The following is a 13,645-nucleotide window of genomic DNA, read 5'->3' on the forward strand; positions in this document are numbered from 1 at the left end:
CCCAAGTCCCATTATGAGAACCAGTGAGAGCTGTTCCCTTGCTTGCTATGGCCTGTGGGCAGGGAGCTCTTCAGGGCCTCACATCTCCATTTTCTTCTGCCAGGGCTGACAGTCACCTCTATGTTGAAGGTAGGGCTTTGGGAACATGAGAGAGAGGCAGGAGGACTCTGCTTGGGTACCCATGTCAGCCGTCCTCATGCCTGAAGGGCCTCCATTTGTTCTTGATGGGCACCTCCTCACCAGACTGCGTGGTGTGCCAAGCGTGGGGACCCAGACAGTGTCAAGGCAGTTCCTGTGTGCAGGTGACCATGGACATGAGGAAAGAACCTTATTAACGAATAATCTGTGGAATGGGTGAGCTCGTTAGGGACGCACAGTCTCAGAGAAGCAGGACTTGTGCTGAGGGCAGTGTGGTGTGTAGATGGCCGCTCAGGCACAGAGGGATCATTCACATGCTTACGTCTCAGCAGCCCAGGAGGTGGGCCATTTCACCGTGGGAACCTGCGGCCCGGAGAACTAAATGCTTATGGAGCCAGGATTCAATACCGATTTTCAATAGACTCTTTGGGGGTAAAAATTTTGGACCCCATGTGGCAAAGTCTGGGATCCCACCCTAACTGACCACATGTAATATTGTGGTGGCAGCCCTGGTTCAGATTACCTGCCAGCTGCCCATTCTGCCCCTTGGCAGAAAATATGCTGGCATGGCATCTGTTGGTAGGGATGTGTCCCCCAACTTAGGGACTTTGTCCTTTTCCCTTACTGTGTGACTTGCCTTCCCAGACCACTTCCTTAAGTGAGGGACTGAATGAATGAGTGCCGTCCTGCTCTCTGCTGTCCTCAGGCATCTGTGGCGTTTGGGGCTGGTGAGGCTGTGCACTGCTCCTCGTTGCTGATGGCTGTGCCTGTGATGATGTGGGGATGAGGAGCTGCGACCTTGTAGGGATGGAGGTCATGAGCCAAGACAGGTGTCTCCATCACCATGTGTGAGTGCAGGTGGTGAGATCAGAATACAGCTTGTGAGTGGGAGTGCTTGGACTCTGGAACTCCGAGAAGGGGTGGATGTGATCTGCAGTGGTCTCTTGGAGCCACTAAGTGTCCCCTGTGTGTGGAATAATGTCACTGTGCCTTTGAGAAGATCGATCTGCAACATCTCATGCCCCCAAATTAATCCATCCTGGTTCCCTAAAGATTCAGCTGCTGTACTTGGTGCTGGCCTCTCCAAGCTGAATCCTGCAAATCTTGCATAAGCTTTTGGGGGAAGAGATCAGAGTCAGTGTCGTCCTGGAGGTGAGTTCTGAAGAGTGCTATTTTCTGAAACGGAAGAACTCACTACAGTGTGGAGCACAGAAGCAAAGCCCAACCCTTCCTCCTAGAGCTGTCAGTTCCTTCCTTGCCCCTCACTGGCCCCAATGGCAGGAGTGGGAGGAGAAGGGGCTGCATTGAACTAGATATGAGATTTAGATTTTCAAGTGGTGAAGTTCATTCTGTGGGACCCTGGCTCTCCAGGGCCTTAGCCTTGTGAGAAAGGAAAGGGCAAGAATTTGGAAGCCATCTCTTTCCTCCCAAAGTCTCCATTGGGGTAGGCTGTAATCTGAAACAAGGTAGCCATAAACCAACCACAGTATATGAGAAAGGCTGGAAAATATAGCCACCCCACCTCGGAGCAGACAGAAAATAGGACAGCAAGCCGCTGGCCAGAGACATGGGCAAGAATGGAGCAATGAGAGGGCAAGGTAGACAAAACTCCATGGAGATGTTGGGGCCTGTGTGGGTGCCTGTGGATCCCTGTAGGGAGCCACTGGTTGAGGGTAAAGGTGACCAGCCTCAGGTGTGGCAAGGAAGCCAGCCACGCACATCTGATAGCAGTACCAAGAGCCCTTGGACATGGTGGAACAAGACCAGACATCAGTGGTTTGGGACTCTCTGAGGGATTGCTATGAGGCATGGCCCAGTAGATGTTTCTGCTAGTGTATGGGTTGCGATAGATTATTAGGCTGGTCTGTTTGTTGTTGTATCCTCTCCACCACCACCATAATTCACCTCCTGCCCCTTCCCCCCATTCCTAGGCAAGGACAAGCTTTGCTTGCTGCTGCTGAGTCCCTGAAGCTCTGGGTGGCACTGCACGCTGAACTGCTTAGGGAAGCACTTGCTGGAACCACGTCTGCTTGAGACAGTGTAAACACATGTCCAAGTCTGCATGTAATGAGGAGGTCTCTGACCTCCCTGTGACGGCTTCTAGACCAGTCCAAACTTGATAGCAGGTTATACACTGATAAAAAAACCTTTTTGTCTTTAATCTCAGTCTCCAACCTTTGCTGTAGAATTTCTCCTTTTCCTGTCCTCAATGATGTTGAGTTATTAAATACTAGTCCAGGAAGGTCCAGTTCAAAATCTCAGTCTCATAGCCAGTTCAATGCAGCCCTGTCTCCACCCACTCATGCTGTTGGGGCCAGTGAGGGGCAAGGAGGGAACTGACAAGCATCTTTACTCATTTCCTGTTATAGTCACAGAGAGCACACCTCCAGGGCTGGTGGTCCATGGAGGCAAGCCCTGGAGTTGTACAATGTGACATGACTGCCCGTTGCTTTCTGGCTACAACTGACTAGCAGCCCTGCTCATTGTGCCCCATCACTTAGTGCTTGACTGACTCTCATCCCTCTGATGATTCTCTTTTCCCTTTCACTCCCCTAACCTTTTGCTTGTGTTAACAAGGGAGAAGGGATGACTCCTGGGCTGTTGGATCGGAACAAGCCCTGGAGAGGTTGTCTGGTCCCCATTGTTTGGAGGCTCTCTTTTTAGCATGGGGCTCCTGCTGCCTCTGGGCCTTTGGTTGCCAGTTTGGGGGTGGTGAGAAAAGTCCCTCCCCACGTGTGCAGGTGGCAGTGGCTGCTTGTGGCGGCTGGAAGTCTGAGGGCTGCCCCTTGCTGCCCGAGAGTCTGCATGAGGCTGGCATGGCTCCCTCTCTACCTTTTTCCTAAGGGTCCTGGTCCCGGGGTTGTGGTCAGACTAACATCTCCTGCAAGAATGTGAACGGAAATCTAGTGGAGGTAGGCAAGTGGCCGTGGCAGGTGAGCATCCTGTTCCTGGGCATCAACATCTGCAGCGGCTCCCTCATCCACCGCCAGTGGGTCCTTACAGCTGCACACTGCTTACAGAGGTCAGTCAGGGTGGCCAGCGGTCTCTGGGACTCTGCTTTTTGGCCTGGGAGGCCCCGCTGAATCTGGTAATCCGGGAGTAGGGGCCTGGCCGGGTAGCCCTGTGCTCAACTTGTGTCTCTCTACCTGTTCCATGTTTGACCTCACTGCTGGTGATCTGCCTCCTACCCGTGACCCTGCAGATCCAAGGACCCCTTGTCATACTCCGTGAAAATGGGAGTTCAGAGCCTCTCAGAAAATGGTACCGAACGTCCAGTCGCTCGCATCATGATTCATGAGGATTTCACTAACCTCTCCCAGGATCTTGCCCTCCTGAAGCTCAGGGACCCTGTCTCCTGGTCCCCACTCATCCAGCCTGTCTGTCTACCTAACCCCAAACTCAAGCCATCTTTTGGATCCCTGTGCTGGATGATCGGGTGGGGAAAAGTGGATATTCATGGTAAGTGAAAGCAGGCTGAGGTCTCAAGACACCTGCCTCTTCAGAACATAGCTCCACCAGGGGCTCCTCCATCCCATTCCTTTATTCACTCCATCAGCAAACATTTCCTGAACACCTAAATGTGCAGCACATTATCCTGAACTCTGTTGGTGGGAGAATATATACAGCACCCTGGTGTAAAAGACACCCATGATGTCCATGGATCTCAGTTCCCAAAGTTAAGCTAAATCCAATGTCAAACTCTCACCTTGCAGCCTGGAAGGAAATTAACTTTGTTACTGGGATTCCCTGTCTGCAGGTGGCACAGGGGCCATGGTCTCAGGGGCTACCTAGACATTGGGTAGCCATTTACAACACTTGTTGCCTTGAGCACCAAGACTTCCTGTCCCATGTTGGTGTCACTCTGAGGTCCTAGAATTGAGGAGCCTTTGTGGGGTGCTGCCTTCCAAGGGGTGGCTCTGTCTAGGCTTTAGGATCTTGCCACCTTGGCAGGTAGCAATGGAGCAGTGCTCAGGCACTCATGCTCATGAAACCTGAATCCTTGGCTTCATTCTGTGCCTGGATGTTGTTCTGAGCCCCTCAGGAGACTTTTGCTTAGACTTTTTAATGCGCTTGGGCATTTTCAAAAGTCAGACTGCAGAGTGGAGCCTTTGTGAATCACTATCCTAGGAAATGGCCCTGCCTCCCACTTTATGAATCTGGATAGCTCCCAGATGGAGATGAGCTGAAGAGATAGTGAGGCAGGATCTCTCTCTCTCCAGTGAACCCACAGTCCCCCTACAGCCTTCAGGAGGTGGCTGTCAAGATCGTAAATAATGATATCTGCAATCAACAGTACAAGTTCCTCTTCTTGACAAACCAGAAGAAGTTACTTGGGAATGACATGATTTGTGCCACCTCACATTTGGGCATGGACACCTGTCAGGTGAGCAGTGTCTAGACCTGGGCAAGAAGGTGACTTTTAGGGGTCGTGCATTCTTTCTCACATGGCACTGGGGGATTAAAAATCGCCTTTCCCTGGGCTTCAGTTTTCCCACTCTGTAAAAATAGGGATGAAAATACTTTTCCCTCCTCTCCCCAATTATAGTTAATAATGGCAGTACTTACAGGGAACTGATGGGTGATAGGCTGTGCGTACTTTCATCTTTAATAGTCATTGCCAAATTGCTTGCCAAAGTGATTGTATTAATCTATATTCTCACAGCAGTGTTTGAAAATTTCATTGCTCTATATCCTTGCCAACTTTTGGCATTGGTCAGACTAACATGTTTTCCATTCTGAGAATGAGAACTAGAGACCTAGTATCCTATGGTGGTTGCATGTACATGTTCTAGTTACTAGTGTACTTGTGCGTCCTTTCCTGTGTTTATTCACCATTCATGATTCTTCTTCTGTGAGTCACTTGTTCAGATATTTTATACAGTTTCTGTTGCTTGCCGTTTTCTCTGTATTATATTTTTATATTTTGGATACTGACTTTAGGTTCATTATATATATTGCAAATATTTTCTTTTTGAAATCATTTTATATATACTGTCTTTGCTGAACAGCAATTTAGATTTTTAAAAATATTTTTTTGAAGTATAGTTGATTACAGTGTTGTGTTAGCAATTTAGGTTTTATTTCAGTCAAACATATATCCATATTTTCCCCTTTTGGCCTTTGCTTATTTAAGAAATCCTTCATTTTCCTGAGGTTATAAAGACATTTTCCTATGTTTTCTTTTTCCTAAAAGTTTGGAACTTTTAGTTTCTACATTTAGGTCTTGAATCATGTGCATTCATTTCGTGAATAGTGAACGTTAGAGGTCTATTTTTCTTTATTTCTGTGTATGGACTACCAGTTTTTCCCAGTGGCATTCAGTGAAAAAACCATTTCCTCTACAGGGTTGTCACCACTAATCTCATAAATCACGTTTCTGTATACACAGAGGATAATTTCTTGAATTGGACATCTTAACTTTTTTTCATCTTTAATACAAGTGTTTCTTTTGTTTTTTTAAAATTGAAGTATAGTTGATTTATTGTGTTAGTTTCAGGTATATAGCATAGCGATTCAGTGTTTTTGCAGATTATATTCTATTATAGGTTATTACATGATAATGAGTATAATTTCTGTCCTGTACAATATATGCTTATTGCTTATCTATTTTATATATATTGAATAGTAGTTTGTATCTGTTGATCCCACACCCCTAATTTGTCCCTCCCTGCATCCCTTCTCCCTTTGGTAACCACAAGACTGTTTTCTGTGTCAGCGACTGTGTTTCGGTTTTGTGTATACACTCACTTGTATTCTTTTTTAGATTCCACATGTAAGTGATATCATATAGTATTTGCCTTCATCTGACTTATTTCACTAAGTGTAATGTTCTCTGGGTTCATCCACATTGCAAGTGGCATTATTTCATTCTGTTTTTATTGACTGAGTTATATTCCATTGTGTGTGTGTGGGTATCATATCTCCTTAAGCCAGTTGTCTGTTGATGGGCACTTGGGTTGCTTCCATGCTGTTAAAGTGCTGCACTCAATATGCCAGCAAATTTGGAAAACTGAGCAGTGGCCACAGGACTGGAAAAGGTCAGTTTTCTTTCCAATCCCAAAGGAAGGCAATGCCAAAGAATGCTCAAACTACCACACAATTGCACATCCTAACAGGATCATGCTCAAAATCCTCCAAGCTAGGCTTTGCCGCGGCCAGCACAAGCAAGAGTCGCACCTGCACAGGGAGAGAATGGAGCGTCCCCGCTAAGAAAAATAAGAGAGAGACAAAAGATGGGGTTGAGAGGATCAGCCCAAAATGGCTGATGCCTTTCTTTATTGTGCTGTAGTATATATAGGGTAAAGTACGTGACTTATGACATTCACAAGGTTGTTTTTAATCTCAAGATACAATCACTAGACCCTTACCATTGTATACAGAACACAATCAGATAATCTATCTTCTATGAAGTATACATAATAAGATAATCTATCTTCTATGAAATGTTGCCGAAACCAAACATCTTGGAGCCTTAAGGGCTATAAAAATTCTTGAGGGTGGCGGGACAGGGAGCTTAGGAACATGTCCTAGGGCTCTGCATACCTGCTGAGCAGCTCCCAAGACTTAGCCCTTCACGGGTCGTCCCCCGCAGCTCCCCTCTCTTTATTTTTTAAAAGCTCCATAAGATGTCGGTCTGCAACATGTTTTTATGTATTAAAACTCTCATATGTAAAAATTCTTTAACAATACTACGAATAAGACAAGGAGCTAAACAAATTACAATAAACACAACAGTCAGAACCGCGCCCACAGCAATTATACTTCGCCACAGTGAATGAAGGCTAGGAAAGTTAGAAAATAAATTTTGTAAAAAATTATCGACAGTATCAGCTATATTCAAAGTAGCTTTTGGAGAATTTTCAATGTTAAGAATTTCATTATGCAATTGTAAAAGATCTAGAGAAACATTAGTATTAAACCAAATTCCTTGTAGATGTTTTTTCACCTTATCCCACGGAAAACCAGATGTATTGTAAGGCTTTTTTGTAACACAAATCCATTTATAATTAGCATGGCATTGAATTTTCATGCGAAATGTTTTACTATTATAACTTGTTCTCCTTTGGCAACACCTCTAATGCAATTAGTAAGTATGCAATTAGAACAATTTAAATGATAAATATTCAATGACAGCGTTATTTCCATATGGCCTTGTATCAACATGAATGGGTAAGGGACACAAGCTTGGGGATATAAAAATCCTGTAACTCCCACATCACCATATTTACTCCCACTAATATTGGGTTGTAAATATAGGCTATTGCCATGACCAAAAACAGCCAAAAGTTTCCACAGTTCAGTTTGAAATATAGGAGCAGTGTTTACAGAGAGAATGGGTGGATGCTGTCCTCGATATTCGGGGAAATCAGGTGTTCCCCCAGGTGCCCAGTCCCATAAAAGGGTGGTATCGGCATTGTTGATGTTGTACACTGATGCGACCCGTGCTCGACATAAAGTCCAAGGAGTGTCTATTCCTATGCTGATGCTTAAATGTTTGTCACAAAACGGAATGTCGAGAGGTCCGGTTCCATTACGGTACGATCTCTTTCCTGTTTTTTCATCAATGCCTGAAATAGTCACTCGAGGATAGGATATATCAGCTGACACCTGTATACAGTGAGGATGCTGTGATTGATAAGAAAAGCACATAGGGTACTGAGTAGTAAGACCATAAAAGGAGATATTGGCTTGCTGAGGAGAAATGTGAATATCTGATTTTCCTCCTAAAAGACTTGTATCATTGACATATACAGGTACTATTTCTTTATCCCATCCTAAGGATTGAATCATAGGCGGATCGGGAATGTATGCCCAAAAGCCGCAGCCGCCCCGTTTTGTATCCGCTGTAACAATAATAATAACATGATCAGTATATTTGTAGGTGTCACTGGAGGTTGTACATGAGCCTCATTCCAAGCATATCGCATTAATGCCTCAATCTGCCTTTGGGTAGGCAGCTCACTCGTGGGCTCGCCCAGTGTCATGCGATGCATTTGATATGTCAGGGAGTTCCTCCGCCGCGTGTACCAGCCTTTCCGGAATCCAGCGCGGCGCTTCGGCATCCTGTGGAAAAACACAAACATGCCCCCGTCCCCATATTAATACAGGGTCTGGCCCATACCACAGATTGGTAAGTGGATCCTTCCATCGTACAAGTGGTTTTTTGCATGAGGATCATTCTCCCCAAAAACGCTGGGCTGCTGAATTGCCTTCTGCGTCTAAAGTTAAAAAAATTTAAAGCATAGAGAGCATGATTTAAGGCGTTATGCGGTGAGGGGCTATACAGTTCATTCCCCTTTTTTACATCGTGGGCATAAATTAGGAGTGTTAACAGAGGTTTGTTGCTTTTGGGGGCACACTGCAGCCCGATGGCCAGGTTGACCACAAACAAAGCAACCCGAATTACCTGACTTTTGAAGTCCTTTCTTGTTCCGGGCTTGCTGCTGAAGAAGTACCTCTTTTATGCTTTTTCCTTGTAATGCTGCTGCCATAGCAATGCCTTGCATGTAGGAGGGTCCAATGTCAGCACAAATGCGAATAAAATCAGACAGATCTCCCTTTTTTCGATAAGGTCTTAAAGCAGCTTGACAGGCAGAGTTAGCGTTTTCAAAAGCCAATTGTTTTGCTAATACCATCCCAGCCTTTTCATCTGACATTATCTTACCTATAGTATCTAAAAGTCGTGCCACGAAGTCCTGATAAGGCTCATCAGGTCCCTGTCGGACTTTTGAAAGATCCTCTGTCTTAGTACAGGAGCTAGGAAGTTTTTTCCAAGCCTGCCGAGCCGCATTTGATATTTGTGCATATGCACCAGGTAAGAAATTAAGTTGAGTATCGGTAGCCTGGTAAGCGCCTTCACCAATCAACATTTCGTAAGAGGTCTGTATACCTTGTTGTCGATTAACATCGGCTATACGAGCACACTGTTCAACATATTCAGATTTCCATAGTAAATAATCTCCCCCCGAAAGACAGGCCCTAGCTGTTTGTTTCCAATCATTTGGGGGTAAAGCTTGAGTACCCAAATTTTCTATCATAGCAATGGTGAATGGAGCAGAAGGACCGTATTGTGAGCAAGCAATCTTTAACTCTTTCAGTTGTTTAAATGGCAGTGTTTCATAATAACGCTGGTTGTTATTTTCAAAGACAGGAAAAGCAAGAGAAAAATCAGAGACAACCTCACCAAGTCGCTGTGCCTGTCGCAATGCCCTCTGCAGCGGAGACATGGCCTCAGACGGTGGAGGGGGCCCTGGAGGGGGATCGAGACCAGCCACAACAGAAGGAGCATAGGCAGGGGGAAGAGGCGGAGCAGAAGGAGATTTAGCATTGTTACTAGGAAGCTTGATTCCTGCGTTCTGTAAAGCAATAGTGAGGTTTTTAAAACATTCAACCAATTCATCTTTAGATGTTAATGCCCCTTTTTCTTGTGCTAAAAAACCCCAATCTTCTTGATGGTATTTAGCAGCTTCTTCGTCTAATTCCGCCTCATCTGTGGATGAGAGTAAATCATCATTATCTGAAGGATGCAATAAGTTAGAAAACGGAGGGTCGCCTTCAACTCCCTCGGGAACAGCATACCTGGGTTCCGAATCAGGAACATGGAGAGGATCTTCTTCCTGTTTTAATAAATTTCCTAAACGTTTTAATTCATCATTATCAAAGTCCAGGCAATCACGAATTAGTGTCCAAAAGGATAAAGTTTCGACAGGGATTTTTTCAGGGCCATGTAGAGTATAATGAGTCCGAATTTGTTCCCCTACCTTCTTCCATGTCTCTAAATTTACTGTGCCTTCTTTGGGGAACCAAGGGCAAACTTCCTCAATAAATGAAAGAAAATTGATTAATTTAGGTTTAGAAACAGTAATTCCCCAATGTTTTAACATTACAGATAACATATGTACAAACAATTGACGACTATGCGTCTGTCCCATATTTATACTCTCAACTATATACCTTACTACTCCTCCTCAATTTAATTCACTTGTATACTCATATACTCACTCTTTTCAATTAATAAGAGTAGTGGCGAGGAAAACTGTCGAAGTCGAGCCCCACGTTGGGCGCCACCTGCCGCGGCCAGCACAAGCAAGAGTCGCACCTGCACAGGGAGAGAACAGAGGCTTTAACAGTATGTAAACTGAGAACTTCCAGATGTACAAGCTGGATTTAGAAAAGGTAGAGGAACCAGAGATCAAACTGTCAACATCTGTTGGATCATAGAAAAAGCAAGAGAATTCAAGAAAAACATCTACTTCTGTTTCATTGACTACACTAAAGCCTTTGTGTGGATCACAACAAATTAGGGAATTCTTAAAGAGATAGGAATACCAGACAAACTTACCTGCTTCCTGAGAAACCTGTATGCAGGTCAAGAAGCAATAGTTAGAACTGAACATGGAACAATAGACTGGTTCAAAATTGGGAAAGGTGTGTGTCAAAGCTGTATATTGTCACCCTGTTATTTAACTTACATGTGGAGTACATCATGTGAAATGCTGGGCTGGATGAAGCATAAGCTGGAATCAACATTACCAGGAGAAATATCAATAACCTCAGGTATGCAGATGACACCACCCTTATGGCAGAAAGTGGAAGAGGAACTAAAGAGCCTCTTGATGAAGGTGAAAGAGGAGAGTGAAAGTGAAAGTCATTCACTTATGTCTGACTCTTTGCGACTCTGTGAACTATACAGTCCATGGAATTTTCTAGGCCAGAATACTAGAGTAGGTAGCCTTTCCTTTCTCCAGGGGATCCTCCCAACCCAGTGACTGAACCCAGGTCTCCTGCATTGCAGTCAGATTCTTTACCAGCTGAGCCACAAGGGACGCCTAAGAATACTGTAGTGGGTGGCCTATCCCTTCTCTAGCGGATCTTCCTCACCCAGGAATCCAACCAGGGTCTCCTGCATTGAGGTCGGATTCTTTACCAACTGAGTTATCAGGGAAGCCTGGAGAGTGAAAAAGCTGGCTTAAAACTCAACATTCAAAAAACTAAGGTCATGGTATCTGGTCACATCACTTCATGGCTAATACATGGGGAAACAGTGGAAGCAGTGGCAGACTTTATTTTCTTGGGCTCCAAAATCACTGCAGATAGTGACTGCAGCCATGAAATTAAAAGACTCTCGCTCCTTGGAAGAGATGCTATGAGAAGCCTAGACAGCATATTAAAAAGCAGAGACATTACTTTGCTGACAAAGTTCTCCTAGTCAAAGCTATGGTTTTTCCAGTAGTCATGTATGGATGTGAGAGTTGGATCATAAAGAAGGCTGAGCACCGATGAACTGATGCTTTCAAACTGTGGTGTTGGAGAAGACTCTTGAGGGACCTGTGGACTGCAAGGAGATCAAACCAGTCAATCCTAAAAAATATCAACCCTGAATATTCATTGGAAGGACTGATACTGAAACTGAAATTCCAATACTTTGGCCACCTGATGTGAAGAGTCAATTCATTGGAAAAGACCCTGATACTGGGAAAGATAGAAGGCAGGAAAAGGGGATGACAGAGGATGAGATGGTTGGATGGTGTCACCAACTCAATGGACATGAGTTTGAGTAAACTCTGGGAGATAGTGAAAGACAGGCAAGCCTGGCATGCTGCAGTCCACGGGGTCTCAAAGAATTAGATACAACTGAGCAACTGAACAACAACATATTAAATCTGTAGACTGAGTAGTATGGCCATTTTAATAATAATTTTGAAATCCTAGAGCACAGATTATCTTTGCATTTCTTTCAGTCATCTTCAGGTTACTTCATCAATGTTTTATAGTTCTCAGTGTATAGGTCTTTCATCTCCTTAGTTAAGATTATTCCTAGGGTGTTTTTTACATGATTTTGAACAGGATGGTTTTTTAATTTTCTCTTTCAGATATTTCACTAGGGTACAAAAATGCAACAAATTTTTGTATTAATCTTGTATCTTTAAAACTTACTGAATTCATTTATTCTAATAGTTTTGGATGGAAACTTTAGGGTTCTTAATATAGAGTATCATGTCAACTGCAAATGTGACAATTTTATCTCTCCCCTTTCAATTTGCATATATTTTATTTCTTTTTCTTGTCTGATTGCTATGGATAGGGCTTCCAGTACTATATTAAATAACAGTGACCAAAAAAAAAAAAAAACAAAACAAAACAGTGACATGAATGGCATCCTTGTCTTCTTCCTGTGAATTCAGGAGGAAGGCTTTCAGCTTTTCACCATTGAATATTATGTTGGCCCTGATTTTGTCATAAATGACCTTTATCATGTTGAGATATGTTTCCTCTATACCCACTTTGATGAGGGTTTTTATTATGAATGGATACTGAATTTTATTGAAGTATTTCTTGGCATCGACTGAGATGATCATGTGGGTTTTCTTTCATTTTGTTAGTATGGTGTATCACATTGATTGATTTGTGTATGTTAAACCATCCTTGTGACCCTGGAGTAAACCCAATTTGATCATGGTGTATGATCTTTTTAATGTATTGTTGGATTCAGTTTGCTAATATTTTATTAAGGATTTGTGCATCTATATTCATAAAAGATGTTGTCCTGTAATTTTCTTTTCTGATCTTTATTTAGTTTTGATATTAGGGTAATGGTGGCCTCATAGAATGAATTTGGGAGTATCCAAATTCACTCTTTAGTTTTTTGGAATAGTTGGAGAAGGATAGGTATAAATATTTTTTTTCTGTGTTTGATAGAATTCCTTAGTGAAGCTGTTCAGACCTGAACCTCCAGGGAAGTCCCTAAAAATAAACTGATTCTCTTTTTTTTGCCTCATGTGGGATCTTAGTTCCAGGACCAGGGATTGAACCCATGCCCCTCAGTGGAAGCACAGAGTCTTAACCACTGGACAGATCTGAACTTTTGTTTGCAGGCCATGTTTTTGTTTGTTTATTTTACAGAATCTGTTTCACTTGTAAAGATTGTGATTAGTCTATTCAAATTGTCTGTTTCTTTTTGACTCAGTCTTGGCAAGCTATATGTTTCTAGAAATTTGTCCAGTTATGTCCATTTCTTCTGTATTGTCCAATTTGTTGACATTTAAGTGTTTATAGTATTTTCTTATGATTTTTGTATATCTATGATATTGATTGTTATTTCTTTTCTTTCTTTCTTATTTTGTTTATTTGGGTCCTCTTTTCTTTTTGATGAGCCTGGCTAAATGTTTATCAAATTTTGTTAATCTTTTCAAAAGAAACAGCCCTTGGTTTCATCCTTCTTTTCTATTTTTTAAAATCTCTGTTTTACTTATTTCATCTCTGGTCTTTATGATTTCCTTCCTTCTGCCAACTTTGGAATTTCTTTGTTCTTTTTCTAATTCCTTTAGGTGGTAGGTTAGGTTGTTTATTTGAAATTTTTCTTTTTTTTTTTTTTTTTGCCTTGAGGAAGGCCTGTATCACTATAAACTTCTCTCAGAATGGTTTTGTCTTTGATATCATCATTGACTCATTGATTTTTAGTAGCATGTTGTTTAGTCTCCATATATTTGTTTTCCAGTTTTTCTGT

The 13,645-nt window shown here is 43.0% G+C and overlaps 1 protein-coding gene and 1 long non-coding RNA gene across 2 annotated transcripts in view; one reads left to right on the forward strand and one right to left on the reverse strand.

Moving 5' to 3' along the window:
- LOC101102765 (putative serine protease 46) overlaps positions 1–13,645 on the forward strand; it is a 27,278-nt gene continuing 13,633 nt past the window's right edge. Inside the window, exons 1-4 of the mRNA XM_004018676.5 lie at positions 1–129; positions 2,983–3,160; positions 3,341–3,597; positions 4,359–4,522. Of these exons, the coding sequence (XP_004018725.3) occupies positions 48–129; positions 2,983–3,160; positions 3,341–3,597; positions 4,359–4,522 (681 nt within the window). The 5' untranslated portion in view covers positions 1–47. The remainder of the gene's footprint in view (positions 130–2,982; positions 3,161–3,340; positions 3,598–4,358; positions 4,523–13,645) is intronic.
- Positions 8,156–10,258, reverse strand: LOC132658219 (uncharacterized). The gene is made up of 2 exons (XR_009597523.1): positions 10,141–10,258; positions 8,156–8,202 (listed from the first exon to the last, which is right to left on the reverse strand). It is a non-coding gene; the product is annotated as an uncharacterized LOC132658219 (long non-coding RNA).

This window comes from Ovis aries, chromosome 19 (assembly GCF_016772045.2).
Source record: "Ovis aries strain OAR_USU_Benz2616 breed Rambouillet chromosome 19, ARS-UI_Ramb_v3.0, whole genome shotgun sequence".
Classification (NCBI taxonomy): domain Eukaryota; kingdom Metazoa; phylum Chordata; class Mammalia; order Artiodactyla; family Bovidae; genus Ovis; species Ovis aries.